This window comes from Xiphophorus maculatus, chromosome 24, assembly GCF_002775205.1.
Source record: "Xiphophorus maculatus strain JP 163 A chromosome 24, X_maculatus-5.0-male, whole genome shotgun sequence".
Classification (NCBI taxonomy): domain Eukaryota; kingdom Metazoa; phylum Chordata; class Actinopteri; order Cyprinodontiformes; family Poeciliidae; genus Xiphophorus; species Xiphophorus maculatus.
In genome coordinates this window covers 4,284,541-4,305,187 of record NC_036466.1, presented here as the reverse complement: position 1 = coordinate 4,305,187, position 20,647 = coordinate 4,284,541, and the positions used below count along the sequence as shown (strand labels likewise).

The 20,647-nt window shown below is 41.3% G+C and overlaps 1 protein-coding gene across 2 annotated transcripts in view; it reads right to left on the bottom strand.

Moving 5' to 3' along the window:
* Positions 1-20,087, bottom strand: part of LOC102229597 (tensin-like) — a 77,374-nt gene extending 57,287 nt beyond the window's left edge. Inside the window, exon 1 of one of the 2 annotated variants that reach the window (XM_023329437.1) lies at positions 19,319-20,087. In XM_023329437.1, the coding sequence (XP_023185205.1) occupies positions 19,319-19,414 (96 nt within the window). In that variant the 5' untranslated portion in view covers positions 19,415-20,087. The remainder of the gene's footprint in view (positions 1-19,318) is intronic. The other variant, XM_023329438.1, reaches the window with a different exon arrangement.
* Positions 20,088-20,647: the final 560 nt, after the last annotated feature.

Sequence of the window (20,647 nt, the reverse complement as noted above, 5' to 3'; positions counted from 1 at the left end):
CTACTGCTACTGATCAAACTTTAAAAGGATTTCATAACAAAGACAAAGAAACATATCTGTGGAATTCTTTTTCATTAAAAAGGAGGATTTTTGTTGTTTTAAGTACAATTGAATCGAATAAATCATTTTTAAAAAGTGAACGGGGAGTCATTTGCTCACATGCATCGGATTTTATTCATTGAATTGAACGATTGATTCAGGATGAGGACTTCATAGGGAGCTTTGTCGCAGAATTCATTGAAAAATACTCGGAAAAAAAGACGGAAACACGCTTTGCATCTTTATATTTCCAATAAGTCCTGGAGACAACAGCTTCAGAGGGAATCTGGCAATCAGAGACAATAATGCTGACACTTAACGGAGGTGGTGACTGCAGTTGTGGTGTGTTCGGTGTTTTTCTTTTTATCCATCACAGAGAATCCCTTTGAGACACTAAACAAGTCCATTCCATGACTTATCTCACTCACTATCAAAGAAGAACTGCTTTAAAGTGGAGTTTTTCCTGCCAAACAGCTGCATGTTAATCTGCTCTGATTCGATTTGTTCAAAGTGTTTCATTCCTCGACAAAAAAAAAAAATCAGAGCTCATTCAACCCGTTTAGATATCCTTCTCTCTTCTCTTGTGTCTGAGCTGCCGTCTTCTGACTCATAGTAACGATGCCGTTTCCTGTGTGTATTTGTGCAGCTGTGCCGCTCTGGGCTCTAGGAGCCAGCATCTTGTTCCAGCTGTCACCTTGACAGGTTAAATGAAGGAAGGATTCCCTCCATGGCCGAGCCAAACTGATTCAGCGAGTCGCCGCTGACGGGGAGAAAAGCTGGGATATGTAACATGTGGTCAGTCAGCGATGACTCTAGCTTCTCCTTCAGCAGCTTCCACGATTTAGCGTTAGCGCTCAGCTGAGTGGAAAACTGATTCCTCCTTCACTGAAACAAACTAATGCTAAAAATAAATGACTAAAGCTACATATTACAATAAACGCCGTTACTTTACAGGAAACACTGACGAGCGTTTTGGAAACATGAAGAAGCGATACTTGTACTTCCTCCAAGTGCCAAACGGCCTCAAACAACAACAAGCTAACCATTACAAGGTTCATTAAATATTAATGCTGAATGGATACTGAAGGTCTATAGATATCGCTTCTAGGATTTCTGACCCGCAGTTGGTCTGTCTAAATGAGATTTCTAAAATTCTGACTTTAAACTCCGAATTCTGAGGTAGTCCATTTCATTTTAAATCAAGTTAATTGAAAACTTTCCTTTGTTTATTTTGCTTTTTGCCCAAGTTACACATTCATAAAGATGATGGTAGAGTTTCAATCTTGAGTACTATTATCACTTTGCCTTTGAAAACACTCCCAGTAAATACTCTGCTCTGTTTCCAGCTTAAATTCACCCATTGCTACAGTATGTACCATTACTCTTCATCCACACCATCTTCACCGTTGAGAAAACTGCTGAAACCCTTCAGCTTGTGTACTTCTTGATAAAAGTTATTTATGCGCCATCATATTTGAGCTCACTTTCCTTTTAGCCTTTCATGTTTTTCCCACATCTAATTTGGCTCAGAGCTTTTTTTTTTCTTCTTCTTCTTTTTTCAAAAGTCTGCTTCTCATCGTTTTACTTGCTTATCTGCCCACATCTTAATGGGTTTTGTCACACTGTGACACTCTCGCCAAAGCTCCGGAGAGAAATCCTGACTTTGGCTACACTGAGCTGGACAGAGCATGCTAAAGAAAACAGCATGCTAGCAGAAATTTGTCTTTAATTATTGGCGATTTTTGAGCTGTTTTTGAACACTCAGAGCTGATTGATGTCTCTTGTGAAAACTGAAGGACTTAAACTAGCAAGTAAACAAAACGTGCAGGAAGAAAGGATAAGGTTAGGGTCTTTTTGACGAAAATTTAGGTGAAGGTAAAGTTTTTCTTTCACCTTTGGAATTCCTCAGGGCAACCATTTACGGTCCTCTGTTTATTCGTGCCATACATATTGTCTTAAATCAATATCTCCCAAAAACATTTTCATAGGGGTGGCTAAACAACGCCAGTAAAGATTTTAGGGATTGCAAAACGAATAAAAATAAATAAAAAATGTTTTTGATTGATTGATGAAGATGACTCCATGTTTAGTCCACTTTGATCGAACTGTAGTCAGTCTGTCTAGAACAGGGGTGGGCACTCCTGGTCCTCGAGGGCCGGTGTCCTGCAACTTTTAGATGCATCTCTACTTCAACACACCTGAGTCAAATAATGAGGTCGTTAACAGGACTCTGGAGAACTTGACTGCACTTAGGAGGAGATTCAGCTGTTGGATTCAGGTGTGTTGGACCAGGGAGACATCTAAGAGTTGCAGGACACCGGCCCTCGAGGACCAGGAGTGCCCACCCCTGGTCTAGAAAGTCTGGTTTGTTTGGGGAGGTGTGAATGTGTAGAATGTGTTCATAAAAATATGAACTCTGGTTCCCTCTAAAAGACCTCGGTGTCGGTTCAGTTGAAGTGAACTCTGATTTGTTTTGAATGCATAAGGATGCTGCTACAAAAGCAGGAAGTGGATACAACGCAGGGCATCCTGGGTTAATACAACCAAAATTAACACATAAGTCCAGTACTTTTACCAAAGATAAAAGAGAAATCCTCTAAAATCTGACACTGCTTCTTTTTCTTTTTTAGTTTTTAATGGCAGCTTGCATCCATCAGTGTTACACTACTGCCATCTCTTGGATTTTACTACTCATCATTTTCTGCCCTTACATTCTCTTCATGAACCCAGCATTTTTCAAAAAACTAAATATTTTTCCTTTCCCTTCATTTGTATTCATCTGAGGAGCAACATTATCTGATGCCACTCCATTGTTGTTTACATTTTGTGACTAAAGAAGTTCCACTGGTCTTCCTCAGAGGTTTTCGTGTCTTTCCCTTCAATAGTTCTTGGTGCAGCGCCACCACAGGGGCGGAGGTGAACAGGTTTTTCAATTAGTTTGGTTAGTTTGACACAGTGCAGTGTGAAAGTGAACCGCAGCAGCTGAAAATGGAACAAATGTTTAATCAAACAGGGTGTTTTCACATCTGGTAGTCGGATTCTAAGTGTCTGGATTTTTAAAAAACCAAACATTTTTAGCCAAGAGAAAGAACTTCTTTCATCAGTCCTGACACTGGACTCTTGCAAACAAATTATGAAGAAAAATGTTGGCGTAACACCTTTAACAATCCTTCATTGCTTTTGCTTTAAATCTCTACAATTGACACGTAAACCAACCAAACAATCTCACTTTAAAGTCTGTAAATCTTCATCTAATGCTGAGAACTTCATTTAACAAATCTGGGTGCCTCACAACAGAAACTCCATTTTTCGTCTTGTATTTTACAGAAGTTTAAAAAGTTTCTTTCTTCAGGCTTTATTGTTTATTCATATCCTTCCAATTAGTCGATATTGTTAAAAATTTATAATAAATATCCAAGTGCTTTTACCAACTCGTCCAGGCAAAGGGTTTTTACAGTGCAGGGCCGGTCCGGGTTCATAAATAGAACTCAAAGCACCTCGGTGCCACTCCACAGCCCCGATGTTAAAGATGACCTGGCAGAAAGCCACTAGAAAGCTGAGCCAATCACACGCGGCCAGCTGTGTCACAGCCAGGTGCCATGGTTACCTGACTACTGTGGCAACCGGGGTCAACGCGCCCTGTCGCACCACGATGGATGAGGTGCGACGGGAAGAACGGGAGAACAAAAACATCCAGAAGTTTGCAGACACACACAGGCAAGGAAGTATTGAGAAAACGGGGACACAAACATTAGCTGTGTGTGAGCAAAGCTACATCTGGAATTTACTGTCACTGTTTAAACAAGAGTTAATTAGATAGATTTTAGTTAAAAAAAAAAAAAAACAAGAGCAAAACAATAGAAGTGAGTTGTGTTGGGGGGAAGGGGTTAAACTTTTCTTTTGTCTAAAGGTAAATATGCTATGTAGCCTTATGATCTTAAATTTAGCTACAAATAAAAGCAAACTACAACCCTTTTCCTGTAATTACCAGTAATAATCTTGCTGCAAAAGTCACTTCACGTCGCCAAATTTAACTGGAAACCCATGCGCTCCTCCCCTGCAGGCTGCAGGAGATTCCCAGGAGGAACAATGTACAGGAGAGTCATGCTGAGTGGCAAGGAAGTCGAAGCAGAAATGGATGTAGATGACGGGGGAAAAAAAATGATGGTTTAAAGGAAAAGAAGGAGAGGAAGATGGAACAAGAAGAGAGTATGGCCGTGTACGTGTGTGCATGTACAGAGGAGACCCAGTAAATCAAGGCTCGCTCTTCTCCTGCAGTTGCACTTAGCTAATGAAAAGCATCGCTACGCTAGTTCGACCGCGACCCCACTTAGAGCCGAAGAGACGGGAGGGAGGAAGTCTCAAAGGCGAGCTTCTGTCCCTCTGCCCGGACACGGACTGATATGAACCCTGTAAAAAGCCTTTCTCCTTATTTCTGTCTGACATTATATCCGTTTAGTCGTTCTTTCCCCAATCTATTTTCTGTTCATTTTGAGCTGAACCAAACTCCATCCTCAGATAAAGCACGCTGTCATTGAAGGAAGGTGTAAACATGAAAGTAAATCATCGTGATCTAGAGGAGCACCACTTTGAGGTACTCCGTCCCTGATGCCCAACAATAATGTACACAAGCTAACCCACATCCATTTTCATTCCCATATTTAAAGCCGGCAAACCTTTTCTATTCCAAGACTTCCACATATGGTTTTGTTTATTGCCCAGTAAGAGGGAAGTCTTTCTGCATGAATTGGGGGAATGGGTCTTTAGCACACAATGCGGGACATGTTGAAGTAAAGATGTGTCGTATCGTCTTGCATTATGAGCTCATCTGACACAAACCATGCACCCCTTCAAACTCTCAGGCAGAATTCTCAAACAGAGCGCTGTAAAGCAAGCACATTTCGGAATAAAATACGACACTGAAGTGATACTCAACTCTAGAAAATGTTTAAAAAAAAAACAAAAAAACCTGCTGATAATTTCAGTCACTTGAATCGCTGTTAGCGTATGGTTGTGTCGTGCAGAGCAGTGTTTCCCAACCCTTGTCCTCAAGGCTCACTGCCCTGCATGTTTTAGGTATTTCCTTGCTTCAGTCCAGCTGATTTCAGTTGACGACTGATTAACAGGCGTTTGTTGAACTGCAATCAGTTGAATCAAGCACATTAAAGCAGGGAAACCTCTAAAACATGTAGGACAGTGTGCCTTGAGGACCCGGGTTGGGATGATCATGATGGCATGAGGGACACGCCACCGAAAGAGAGGAGTCCGGACCCCGCCCGACCCGCCGGTCACCCCTCTTACTGGATGAAACCGCAGCGCAACACCTGCTTTCAATTTGGAGCGAATTGAAATTCTGTTGGGAACAATGCTGGCCTTTGTGAGACTTGCGAGCTGCAGAAAACAAGAATAGCCAAGGAGAGATACTAGAAGGAGAGAGTGAAGAAACCAGATTTCATAAAAGGTAGCCTACCCGGGTAAATATGTAAAACAATTCTTTACATAAATATATAGCAACATGTCATTGCTGTTGCTCAATTTCATCTTCAGAAATCATTGTTCTCCATTCTGTTGCATGTAAAAGATCATTTATACATTCATTTTCAAATTTACATCTAAGGCATATTTCCCTCTAACTGGACAGCAGTTTTTCTCCTCCTCCAAACGGGAAAGATGAGAGAACATGACATTCAAGTCTAATCTGGGAAATGGAGACAACAAAACTTCACCACGGTTCTAAAAAGTTAAGACTGTGAAACAATTGACTAATTAAAGTTCCACTTTAATGAGATGGGAGTGTGAGTCCCTTCCCTGCTTGTTTCTGTGCCTTAAGTTGGCCGTTGAATGGAAACCAAAGTGGAACGAAACGTGTGCAGTTTCCTAAGAGCTTCTGAGACTTTAACTGGAAAGATAGCACTTCTGGCAGGTCAAGCATTCAAGAAAGGAAAACAAATTATACGTGGAGAGGCACATTCAAGACTGAAAGACTTTGGACCAGTTACTGATTAATCCAGGAAGATTAGACAGCAATTAGACATGTGATCAGGAAATTGGACAGCTGAGTAAGAAGTAGTGGAACATGGAGGAAAAGCTCATCAGAAGGTACTAGAAAGTAGATTTCTACTGAAACAGAGCCACAAATTAAAGATCCAGCTTTAAAATAAAAAACACCACTAAGGAACAATTCAAAAGAATCCTTACTCATTTTCAACAAGAACATAAAGACAGAAGGAAAGCTTAATTATTCTGGTTACAAACCCTTAGGAGACCTTCTTCGTTGTGATTATGACACATTTATGATGGGTAAAAGAATTACCCGTCATCATAACTAGCAAGTATCATAACATCATAACATAAGAAGGTAAGCTGGCCTTGAAACCTGATAACTTTCTGAGCCACAGGAGCAACTTTCATTAAGCGACAGCTGCCAATCTTAACCCAATCATATTTGCAGAATTATTCTAAATGGACGACCCATTTAAGGTTAATCTCCATCAAGCTAAAGTCCAAACTTTGACAAAGTCACTCCAGACATCTGCTCTTTGCTTCCAAAGGTACTTGGCATCATTGTTCTGCCACATAACCCAAGTGTGTTTGGCATTAAAGTCAAACTGGTGGCCGGACATTCTCTTTCTAGCAGGACTTACTGCTAGAGAGCTAAATTCATGGTTCCCTTCATCACAGCTAATCCTCCAAATACTGAGGAGTCATATATCACGTATGCTGATGGCAGCGAAGCACTACCAGCAGCATACCTTTGGGATGAGTTGTCATTGATTTTGGGAGATACTGTTCCATGTTTCTGTATTTTGGATATCGGCTTTCATGGTTCACAAAAGTCCCAAACCCGTTCCATGATGATGAATGTCGATGACGTTGTTCCTGTTCTCCACAAAACAAAGTCACACCCAAATCTTTAGCCTACTTCCTTTATTTATGGGATTTTGTTAGTGCCCCCAAGTGGTCAAATAATTAATAGATGAATTAATCAGAAAATAGGTTAGGATGCCCTCAGTTGGAACCACTTCAAGCATTCAGTTTTGCAAAGGTGGGTGAATGTCCATCAGTGCAGACAGAGCGTGTGCACAGCAGAGCATGAGATAAAGTAATCTCAATGGGTCCAAACTTGTGACATTAAGTAGCACTCGCATTGAATTTAGACGGACAGACAATTCATGATTTAAAGGGAGTAATTACTTTTTCACACTGAGCCAAATTGCTCTGGAAAGCTTTTTTTACTCAGCTGAGTGTCATTTTACATGAAAGCGCTTACCTTTGAGTGTGAAAGCCTGACTGCAGCCTGTTTGTGCATGTGTGCAGTGCGATCGATATCAGGTTTAGACAGAGAGAGCCAAGGATCAATGTGCTGTGATCATCAAGTCTGGCCTGCTTATGATCATTGCTCTGCAGCTAATGAACCTGGACTTGCATACTGGCTAATGAGCTCTGCTGTTTCTGACTCTTGTTTCAGGGAAAAAGAAAGAAACTTTTAAAACGAACACAAAGATGTAGTGTTTGAATTATTCATTAAGAAGTGCTACAGCTGATGTTCTAACACACACTGCAGCTTTTTACATTGTTTGATCTTGGGAAGCAGGTACTTCTAACTTTTTGAATGTCTTCGATGAGATTTAGGGATACATGGGTCACATTCAGTTGAAGGCAGATATTTGTAATTATTGCATGTCAAAAAAAATAATATTTTCACTGTCTGAAATAAAAATGAGTGCTTTAATGCAACATCTCAAACACAACGTTTCTTTGTGTGTGATCTAAAGGAGTGAAAAGCAAACATCCGATTTCCAGAAGCCTCATCTGTTCAAAAATATTACAAACTAGTTGAAAATAGGGGAGCACTGATTGCAGTTTTCTGCCGATTCCGATTTTAGCTGATACCCTTTTTTTTCTTTGTCTGAAATGCTGCTAAGTACAGCAAGAAAGTTTACAACAGTGAATTATTCTTATACAGTGAACTACAGCAACTAATGTTGCAAACGTGCAGACATGACCTGGTGAGCCGGTCTACCACTTAAACCTCTCTCGCAGGAGAGCAGACAAAGACAGTGGTTGAGTTTTAGACCTTTGCTGAAAAGTAGATCAGATCAGGGGGAAAAATCAGCTTCACATGCAAGTATAGGCCAATCACCAATCTCCCAAAATTAAGGAAATCTGCGCCAATAAATCGACTAAAACAATGAGTATTATCCTAAACAGGTTTTACAAATCAAGTTGTTGGTGCACTACTGATCCCTATCTGAGACAGTAAAGGAATTACCTTGTTCTATCTGAAGTGTAGTATAATTTAAGGTTGTGAAAAATTAACCCTTTCTGATTTCTTCAGTTTTTGCTTTTTGTCACAATTAATCCTTTTAACTCAAAACAACTTTGTTATCAGCAAATTACCTTTTCGAGTCTGTAGTGAACAATCTATTACTAAATTACTTAGTGATTATTTTAAAGACTGATTCATCACTATTAATCAGGTTAATCGCTCCAGCCCAATGACAGTTCATGAAATATTTTCCTGTGGGAATGTGCATTTAGCTTGGAATTTTGAAGTGTTGGAGCATAAACAGAGATCTGTTAGGTTTCATGAACTCAACTTGCTGCTCATTTTCTAGAATGATAAACTCGTCCAGCGATGTCACACAGTTCCACGAGTACTACTCAAAACATGCAGGCAATACAGTTGTTTTGGTAAGAAAAGTGCTGAAAATACAGATCAGAACTGTGCTTCAGTCTTGATCTACTAGCTGTGTATTTCCTGTGACCATCCCCATGTTAAAGCTTCACAATTTTTGACATTTAAGACTTCTAAAAGGAGAGAGAAACCATCTCATCTGGCAGCTACTGAGGTATGTGGGCTGAAATTCAAACTGCAGTATGAGAAATGGGGGCAGAGCATCTCACAGTGCCCAGGGGAAGGGTGCTAAAGCTGGGTTGAGGGCTAGCTGATGGTGGCCTGGGGGTCTGGAGGGAGGTGTTCAGTCACAATGGATATAAATCACCTGGTCATGAATACACAGAGCATTGTTTAGCCAGAGTGACAGCAAAAAGCCTCTGAGGAAAGTCTTCACTCCATGTTGGCCATGCATTCATGCACAGTTACACAGATAAAAAAAAAAAAAAAAAAAAAAAAAAAACCTGGAGCAAGGAAGAAGCTCTAGTGAAACTGCAACAAAGACAGGACATGACATCCCATTGGACGTCATGACCAGAACTGGGTCTGATTACAATTCTGTTACTGGGAGCATCAAAAAGCCAACATTCAGCTGTCAACTTCATAACATCATTAGAATGAGCAACAGAAACTGTGCAAACGAACCCTATAAGCTGAACCAATGTGTGACTGGCTTGGTAAAAACTAGCTCCTCGTTCAATGCTGTAAACAACCATCAGCCACTGAAAAGACTTTTGCTGAATCCCGTGAAGAGTAGGCCACAATGTCATTGCAACAATAAAATGTTGTAAGTATTCTTCTTGTTCGACTGACTATTCTTAAGCTTGGCCAAAAGCGGACTAAATGGTTTTGTTCACTTCCTCCGCTGCCATTGCCAAACTACAACCACAGGCAGATTCCAGTTCTAAGACAGTCACTGTTCACAACTCTTCCTACAGTTCACTGATTGGTTCGGTTGAAATTGATCCTTAGAAATCCAGTGGGAGAAATCCCAGATGGCGCACTGAAGGGAGATGAGAATCAAGCGCAACTACATAAGAACGCAATGGCCAAGATAACGTGTCACCAGAAATTTGGAAAATGACAAATTGATCAATCGGTCAAATGTGATTACCTCTTAGGCTATCAAGAATAAGAGTTACTGTTTATGGTGTTCATAAGCAGAATCTGAAATTGAAGTCATGGAGGGTCTCTTTAGGTTCTCACCTTTGTTTTTTGTGGATAATGTGGTTCTGTTGTCCTTTTCAAGCCATGACGTTCAACATTCATTGGAGATGTTGGTGACTGGATGTAAAGCAGGCAAGATGATAGTCAGTCAAGGTGGTTGTGTCTCAACATCATCAGAAAACCTCCAAGCTTTGCCTTATAACTTTAAAAGAAAATGATTAACGCGGTTTCTGTGGTATTTTTATGGAACTCTTACACCCACGGCCACACAAGGAGGATCCACAGTAAATTTATCACTCAATAATCTCTTCACTCAACACAAGCTGATTACAAGGCAGGGCTAGCATGATTACAAGAGGAAAATGGAATTTCTAGAACACATACACACACGTGCACAAACTCAAACAGAGGTGTCACACACAGAGGCCTGGCAGGCAGTAACCGTCCGATCAAAGGCTGATTGATTTTCAGAGCTCTCTGGGGATTCTGGTCGGTCAATAAGGGACTCTGTTAGACAACTCAGGACATGATGGATCTGCCATACGTCTTGCCTGACAGCATTGCAGCTGCCGTGAACTTGACTAGAGCAGAGAAAAGAAATATTTATTTGAGCTGCCTTGAAATTGTGAGGCTTGAGTTAAATGAAGGTGAAAAGAATTGAGGAATGTAAAAGCAGTGACTTACTGTCCATTCAGGGAAAAGCTCATATAATGGGGATTTGAAAGTCTGTTTAATTTGGTTATCCAAGAAAATGTTTCAAATATTAAAGTATCCTTGCATTCATTGTCCGTACCCAACTATCCATGCCAGGTAACTGGAGGCAAATATCTAACTCCATGGGTCCATCTGGAGAGTCCCAGGACTGGGATTTGAACCCAGGACCTTCTTGTTGGAAGCCAACAGTGGTAGCAACTGTTCCACCATGGAGCTCAGTAAAGATTGTAATAACATGCTGGAATTAGGGCCCTGTATGCCAGTTATCTAAAGTTAAACTGATTGAACTCCCTAGATTTGGTGCTTGTTTGGGACCCTTGCAAAACATCTCTGATCTTAAACCAGGATATTGTGATTATAGTTGTAATTGTTCAGCTGTGGGTATCCAAGCATTTACTCAGCTTTTTTTTTCTGTTTGCACAGCTCCACACAAGTGTTTTCTCAATGTGGTTGACTATGTAGTTGTATTAAATGCTCAAGCTGGTGTTTTCATATTCCATAATTTGTGCTTATGGCAGGTCTATTTTGCTTACTTATTGTGCAGCTTTTTAATAATGACCACTGTCAACTGATAAACCCATCATATATGTACAGTAATATTTATGTATTACTTAGAGACATATTTTTGTTAGCATGTAAGTACTGATGTGCTAAAGCAGATATTGGTAATGAAGTAATGACGTGAAAATTCAGGGGTCGACTTTATTTATTATTTTGCTATCCAGTAGCCCCTGTTGTTAAGTTAGTGATGATTTTAAAATAATGTTGCATAGAGGTAGCTGGGTGAATGTGGTATTTAGAGAAATGGCAGGAAGGTTAGCTTGCTAACAATTAGCATGATTGGCTAGCAGAAACTACAGCGGATTTTGGTCCGTTTTAAAAGAACCAGTGCAGAATCCATTCTTTTATGTACCCTTTGATAAATTTGACAAATGAATAAAAAATTCCAGAAAGAAATTTGGAAAATGGAGATTTCGATATATAGGACACAATAAAGCGATTAAGGACAGTTTCTTCTCAAAGCTATGACATTACTTCATAAGTTTAACAAATTTCAAAGCAAATTTCAAAGCAAATTGTTGAGTAAGTTTTTTTTTCATTCCCAAGATTCTTTTGCACATGTCGAGTAAGTTTCGTTAAGCTGCTTTGCATTTTATACAACAGTAATGAGCTCACAGATGTATTTGACCAGCGCTGTAGGAACTAGCTGGCATTTGTAGCGTCTTCTGTCAAATCTAATATTCTCTCTCAGTGTGTGGGGCGGATAAATTATTAATAGCATGTATTTGAGGAGCTTTCTGAGAAGCAGCTTCTCACACGTCACTCAGCCCTCTCCACTCTTCTTCCTCTCTGTTGATGATGTCACACCTCCTAACATCATCCCTTTCCTGCTCAGCGTTCAACTCCTTTCTGTTGTCGGTGTAAAGGCTCTTGATGCGCTATTGAAGGCTTCCATCTGGACGACTCAACGCTCTGCTTTGCATGGGAGTGTTTTCCTTCCACCCGGCCTCTTGCCACTTGCATCTAAATAGCTCTGTGCTCCACTGCAAGCTGGAGAAAAGTAGGACAGATGCCTCATGTACATGTGTGGCTCCCATCATTGCATACTGTGTGTGCACATTCTGTAATCTAAAGAAACCATGAATTCAATTCTAAAGCTACTGGCAGACACCTAAGGTAAAAAGATGACGCAAAGTCTTGACCTTGTAAAATGCAATCAAAAACATAAAGAAGATCTAAAAAGACAGACAGGAGTTAAAGGTCTTTTGCCCAAGTTGATGTGTATCACAAATTTCAAGGGGTTGTTTGACGTGTTTCTGTGGAAAGCCCCTGGTTCCTGAAGCACTCAGTCAGTCCCAGATAGAAGAAGGAGATTAAATTATACAGGAGAGCCCAGAAATAGCTCCAGTGCCAAGGCCGCGTGGACTCCAGACGCGAGAACACGGCATTGCAAGTCGCCACAGGAACAGTCAACTGGATTAGTGCTGCCCAGACCACCGAACGGAGTAGTCTACTATAAATTTGACGTGCGATGGGATGAGTGAGAAGGGACGTACAGGTCCTTGAACTTCCAAAGCAAATATGCAACCAGATTTGTGGGACAAAAAAACATTCATGCTTCAAGTGAACTCATCAGCGGACACTCTGTTGGGATTTCTAAAGAAACTTTTTATTGTGAACTGTCCACTTCCTCAGAGTTTACATTTAAACACAATCACCCTCTTAATTGAACATGGAAGCCAACTGTGAAGAAATATCCTTCCTAATTTATGTCCCTTTCTAGTTTAGGTTCTTTGTCTTTCTGAAAATGTGCTACACAAAATGTAGATCTCTTACCCAGAACATGCAGGAGAGGCAGACCCAGGTCCTGGCCCTTCCGGCCAGAGCAGAGGGCAATGACAGAGAGACAGAAGGCATCCTTTAAAAAAAAAAAACCTATCCAAGCTCACAGCCAGAATCCACAGTGTTCCCAAAAATTCGAAGCATTTCCACCCAAAACCTGGTTACACAGATCCATGCCAGCCGTTTGAGATGCACAGAGGAGTAACAAACCCAGTGCTGCTTGGCTTTAGTCAGTCTCCCTCATGTGAGAGCCCTCCCTTCTCCTACTTCTTTTAGCTGTCCTTCTTATTCTCTAGCTCACTTCTGCCTTGCAGTCCTTTCCTCTTGAAGTGTGGTAACTTCATTCCATTTTTTTGGGGAAGGAGGTGAGTGCTAACCTTTACTTTTCTCTCCAAACACTCCCTCTCCTCAAATGATCCTTGTTAGCCCCTCCTTTCCCCTTCCCTCTCTTTACACACATGCACATACAAACTCTATTCACTGACCAACCCTCCACCCCCACTTTTAGCTTCCTTGCATCGCATACCTCACCTCTCCTTCCCTCCATTTTTTCTCCTGGAAGCATGCTCACTCATGTCTGCACTAATGTCACTTCAATTTTTCATCGGCAGCCCCTTCCTGTTTCCAAATCGTCTCTCCTCCTGTGAAATATCTGCAGGACAAACTGGCTGCTGTGACTCTGCCAAGGCCCAGTCCAACTGCCTACACAATATATAGTACATCAGAATAGTTCCTTGCAACAGATATACGGATTTGTATGTGATATCATACCCCTATATGTATTTGTTTATCTTGAATTTAGTTATTATTGTGCAAAGTCTCTAAACTCAGATTACTAACAAATGTTGTACAGTATTGCAAGGAATTGCTATGCTGCTATAGGTAAAGACCTTTACTAGGATTTCTTGCATATGGAGAAAAGTGCTACCAAGTCTGTGGTCTAAAGGAGTTGCCATGCCTCTGTTAATTTATCATCACATCCTCATATCCATTCCTTCAACCTTCATCAAGCCCTCAAAACAAAGAGCCATAGAGACAGTTGTGCTAAGGGCCCCAAAACTCTCTTTCCTTTATGGCTGATATGTTTGCCAGATTATTTGCTCCAACATCCTGACCCCTAAACCCTACTGTTAGCTTAACTCCTAAACCTTATGACAGTAAACACAAACTACATTCAATGAAATGTAAACATGGACAGGTTTTCTTTGTTCATGCACCAGCTGGAAAGGAATGGAATTTGCGACTTCAGGATCTCAGAGATGGTTGGTCCAAACTTTTAAAGTTTTTCAGCTCTCTAATGAAAGAGGACATTCATTCATCAAACAATGCAGGACTCATGTGGCTTCTGGACTTCCCGCTCCCACTCTGGCACTCGACAGGGTTTGTCCCCAGTAGGGAGTCAGGATGATGTCACAGCAAGGACCGCCAACTGCCTCAACAAGCCTTGCAAGCAACAACCAATTGAAGGTGGCTAAGCATCCACATCGGGGACATCTTCAGACCCAAAAAACAGCTTTTCCAAACTATTGATGATCGTTCAGGAAGTTCACCAACAAGCTTCCGATTACATTCTCTTCATCTAGATGTTGTGTTTTGTTGTCCTCTTGGCACTCAAACTTCAACTACACCAAAACAAACTTTATAAATTTTGCTGCAATTTATTTCCTTGTACTCAACATGCTGTTGAAACAAGTGCAAAGGACAATGTTAGATTTTCCAATATGATGGCATATTGTCAAGACTCTTGGTATGAGTGGAAACCTCATACATTTGCATGAATGAACCGCCGCCGTCATTGGTCATTAGTAGATGTCGCAAGAACAAATCAGTGATTCTTACAGTAACTGTAGAAAGTTCATGATTGTTTTTTAAAAAATATATAAGACGACAAAAATTCAGTGATGAATTTCTGACATTGTCCACTATTGAAGGCAGACTAGAGAACTGCTCAGAGATGATCATGCATCTTGGATGACAGGATTCGATGTGTCAATGAATACACAATTATGTACATATACAACCTGTTATACAACCATGTACTGCAAGATCTGTTGGCCAGGACTTTGCACAAACTGCTCGTCAGGTGGTTCTTAATTGGTTCTTCGTTGACTGATATGAAGCTAAGTTTATAACTAATCAAAATAGATCTGAAGGACGAATTCTACCTTTGCAAAGTGCTACCTTTATTACACAAGATTGTGACAAGAACCAACAAGTACTGGAATAATATAAACTTATATCTGATTTTCTGGAAATGCCAGGACAGGATGTTTAAAAAAAAAAGAGACAATTTCACACTTAGCACTGTTTTTCTTGAGCTGAGTCTTTCTGCTGAAATGACAAATGTAAGTCAGCATTAACTTTTATGCGGTGTAATGTATTTTTAGGGAATTTTAATTTTTTGCAAAATCAAACAACTATAAAACATGAAGGTATTAAAAATAATAAAATTCCATAAGACATATAAGAATGTTAAGAATAGTCATTTAAATGAGCAAATTATTCATAGTTTTTCAGCAGCTTTTTTAAGTAAGTGACATCATAATGACATTTTTTGTCATTATGATTTTTTTAGGATTATTTGTTACTCATTTATTCTACTGACCTAACGTATTGGACCAGAATGCATTGGAGTGTTGTGTCCACTTCAAAATAAGATCATAAATATAAATGTGTAATTCTTAACAATGGCTAACAAAAACTTCAACAGATGTCGAACTTTATTCAAATGAAAGTAAACAGCCAAATAAAGTAGCGTTTTGGGATTTAAAATTAATTCAGGGGAAGCTAAATGCGGGGCTGCACAGTCGCCTTGCAGCAAGAAGGTCCTGGGTTAGATTCCCTGCCCGGGGTATTTCTGCACGGAGTTACGGAGTTTGCATGTTCTCCCTGTGCATGCATGGGTTCTCTCTTGGTACTCCGGCTTCCTCCCACAGTCCAAAAACATGATCAGGTTAATTGGTCTCTCTAAATCCTCCATAGGTGTGAGTGTGCATGGTCGTTTGTCCTGCTGTCTGTCTCTGTGTTGCCCTGCGACAGACTGGCGACCTGTCCAGGGTCAAAAAATTGTAAGCGCTGAAGTGTGCCAACTCCTCGACTGCAGAGCCCTTAACAATCCCTTCATATTCTGTTTGAAAACCCATTTAAATCAGTTTTTTCAAAAAGGCTAGAATACCAAATATTCATCCATACACTGCATTGCACATGGAAAAGAATCGCAGAATGCATGTGTTTGTGTGTACAAACCGCAGCACTGAATCAACATCACCCCAGCTGCACAGGGACATTACATCACTCCACAGTCAGATCCATAAAGGGCTAAGAGCCAATTCATTTTGAGAAAACACCCCCTATTGATCCACGCTGCTTTCCATCACTTCCACTGTAACAGTTACCTCAATCTATAGGCTCACCTGACACATTATCTCTGTGTGTGTGTTTATGAGCGAGGCGGCCTCTGCCTGTGTATTTACATAACAGGACGGCATTAGGGAAATGCTGGAGAAGTCACTTAACTGCTAGGAAGCTTTGTTCAGATAGATTTTTGGTGCATGTGTTTGATGCATTACAGCTACGTTTTTTGTTTTTTTTCTGCTCTAAACTGGGTTGCTAGCAGCCCCTAGTGGCCTCCAAATAGTCAACAGCAGATTGACTGCATGTTTGCTTCCACAGTTATTCCTCATATAATCACTATGAAGGATACTTCAACAGCAAAACTCACCGATTCCAAAACTGCTGAGTAAGCTTTGCTTTACAAATGCACTTGAACCAGTAAAACTCTTGATTCTGACCCAGAAAACGTCATTAACAATCTTTGCTACCTGTTTGAAGCATGTGAAAACTCAAACTTGCGTACATAGACATGGGTAGATTAATTAATAACCAAATATGTGTTAGAAAAAAATCTATTTGAGAAGAGGAATCTCCTGCTGTTGCTGAAGAATCCATCACATTTTAAACATTCATGCTAAAATAATAAAGAATCCATCAAGCTCTGTGGGCCTGGAAATTCCCTTTCTGCTGTCTGGGGGGAATTTACAGGGCAAGGATGCATTTATTCAACTAATACAGATGCAAGTAAAAGCTAAGTAAATCAAGCTAAAGAGCATAAGAAGGGGAAGGGAAAAACAAGCTTAAAACGCCACAGAATGAAGTCAAAGGAGAGGTTCTTCCTTCATAAAGCTGCAGCAATGTCGCCTTAGTAACACATATGGAGGAAATCTTCACCCAGCATCACCCCCCGCCCCCCCGGCCCCCCTCCCTCTTAGAAAACCACCGCACATCCACGGCCGAACACGCATCACGTCTCCTGTAGTAACCCGGCCCCGTCATGTGGGGACTGCTTGAGCCACGTTGCCATGGAAACTGAACACCTCACAGCCGTCCTCAGAGGGAAGATGTGGAGCCACCATACCTCTCCACTTTCACCTCCCAGTCGGCTTTTCAGCTCAACGGGGCAACTGCAGACGCTACGGAAATCTATTTGTCATGCAGCAACTTGCTTGAGTATTGAACTGGAAGCCAAATATCACAGAAGGGACGTAGAAGGGACTAGATGGGAGTGAAATAACCAAATAAAATGATGACTAAGACTGAGAAAAAAAAAATCAAGAATGTGATAATGGCATACAAATGAACCACAAAGAGATCAAAAATTAATAAATGAACCCCCAAGGAGACATACATTTCAAGTACAAAGACAGAGGCTGACAAAAAAAATGACCAAAATTACATCTAAATTAAATACTAAATTACAATCAGGAGACAAATGAAGGAAATGTGGAAAATGTCGATTGAAATGCAAACAAGACTTATGAAAACCCAAAACAAGCCAAGAGAAGCTAAACTAGACATGAAATGATCATTGTACCCTTGGACTTGTTGTGTCCTGATTCATTTATGGTGAAGAAAACTGTCCAGACAAAGCAGTCTCTCGCCGAGACCCAAACTTATTAATAAAATGGTTTACTTATATTACTTTTTCTAAGTAAAACAAATTCTTACTGACAAACCCCATAACAAATATCTACACATCTGACAGAAGCTCACACTGCCCTTACTGAACAATATAAGGGTTAAGACATGCAAACGGATCATGCAGGCTGCATGAATATTCTCTCAAAAGACTAAAGGTTGGAGTGTTAAGGTTATGCTTTTAAGAACAAGCAATGGTATTTTCAGTAAAGCAATCAACATTTTTGCTGAATTATGCGTCATTACTGCAAGGCAAGTAGAAACATGGAAATTATGGATATTGAACTGAAGAAAACAGGACCTAGGAGTGGATTTCCACACACAAACGCTACAAGAGAATACGTCGAAAGGAGGGGCAGAGTGGTGGGAATGAGTGCGGGCGAAAAGATAAGGAGCTGCGGCAATTGGGCGAGGGTGGTGGTGGTGCCGCGGAGGGGAGTGGGTTTTCTCTTGGTGTTGGTGCTGGAAGAGACGTGTGCCTGCAGCATTGCGAGCTACAGCGTCACCAGCAGACTATGTAATGACACTACGGGAGGATCACAGCAAGTTTAAACCCTCATGTTCAGAATCATAGGAATGTTTCCAAAATTGACGATTTGGTTGTGGTTACATTCTGCTAAGGGCGTTTTGCGATACGGTGATTTTGTTCATGTTTCCTGAGTAACAGACCCTCCATAACACCTGGCACACTCTTCTTGATGTCACTGGAAAAGTTACCAGAACAATAGTTGCTACACTACTCATAATCTGATGAATCAAATAAATGAAAAATGCATAGTTTGCAAGTTAAGCTACCTCTAAAGCATGTTGGTTTGTTGGTTACTGTTCAATGAACTCTGTTTGGCCTTACAAATATGACACATGACTGACAAAGTATGTTGTATGCATGACAGACTAAGAACAGGTTAAACAGGATAAAAATGAGAGAATACCGCAAGTTCTTTTCTATGGAATGCTCCCATAATGGTGCATCTCAGTTCTGCAGGTTTCAAATCAAGGTGACCCTCCTTGGCAGCAGGATTTGCCAGAAGTTTCAATGGCAAATCTTTAAATCCAATCACTAAAGTTCTCCATTCACCTAAAGTTAGCCATCTGAAGACCTCTTGGACATATAACACTGACCTTGAATCAGCACTTGGAGCACTTTGACAATGGTCTTCTAGAGACAATGGTCCATTGCCAAGCTCATTTTTTGCAGCTACGTCATTTCGGTGGTTTAGGCAAGGCCAGTTGAATGCAAGTCACGGTTGGGTAATTTGATTGAGAACAGAACCAATCCTGAAGTAGACTCCATGCAGATTGATCAGTTCAATTAGATCCTAAGCAGCAGAGAGGCAGTTGGAGAACAGTCCTTTAAGTCAGTCCTTTCCTACTACCCTTCTTGCACATTCATCGAGGTCTTACCTTGTTTCGCTTGGCTCCTCGCAGAGGAAAGAAACAGGCAAAGAGGAACTTGCCCCAGCTAATGACTGCAGCCAGGCACCAGTTGAGGCGAGCCATGCCTGTGTCTGTCCCGTCTTGTCTGCCAGCCTTCTTATCTCCCACTCTCGGCACTGGGAAAGGATCCTGTAACCGTCCTCAAGACTATGGAAAGACAGGAGATCCTCTTGTCCTATCCTTGGAGCAAATATTAAGTGTTTGAGTCAGACAATGATTGAGGATTTATGTTCCTTTCAGGAGGATTTGGAAATTTTGGATGTCTGTCTGCAATTCCAATTTGGAAGGAAACAAGGGGGGCTACCAGAAATCCCTGAAAAGGACTAGACCTTAGAACGATCTTGGAGGACCTGGAGCATTGTTTGAGCTAAAAAATGTCTCCCTGTCTGTTCATCCATTCGTCTTCTCAGCCTGGTCTGGATGAGTCAGTCCTCAAAGTGTGTTCAGTACCGTCAGCTGCATAATGCGAAGAGCCCGTTGCTGATCGACGACACCGCTACACCTACGCTGGCATACCCTCACTCACTTCTCCCCCTCACACACATACATACACTCGCCTGCATGTAACGCTGTCCTGGCAAATGTGTTCGCAGGCAGAACAGCCCCCACCCCACACCCCTCTCTCATCACACGGCTACCCCTTCAGGCTCAGGATCGCCGGTGCTTCGCATTCACACACTCCGCTTACACACACTTGTCCATCTCTTTCGCTCCGTGCTGCTCAGCGACACACACGCTCTCACACACATACATGCAGTGATGCTGCAGCATTTACTCAGTCAGAGCGGGAGGAGGGGAGCAAAAGAGTCAGGAGGGGTGGGGGGTGGGGGAATGATGGGGAGCAAGGAAAAGGATGGATTACAGGGGGGGGGGGTACCCGCATTTGCAGGGATATTTTGGAGTTAAAAATGATGACATAAACAAAAGTATGCATCAAGTAGCAACAGACGGGATGGAAAACAGCTCACAGGAGAAAATATGGATGAATGCGAGAGGACGGGAAAGGAAGGGAATGACAAAATGGGAAGCAGCAGGTCGCTGGAAGAAAAGCAGGAGAGGGGAGTGTGTTTTAGAAAACTGAGCACACACGCAGACGGATGGATGAAAGCTGAAGCTGATGCGATGCAGGCGCAGGTTGGCGATTGTAGTCTGAGAAGAACTGGGTCGCAGAAAGGAGGAGAGAGAGAAAGGACGGAGGAGAGGGGCATGGTGTTGAATCATTGTGTCTTGGGTGATTATTTCCTACTATCTCTCCCACACTCTCTCTTTCCACACACAAACACACACACGAGTGCA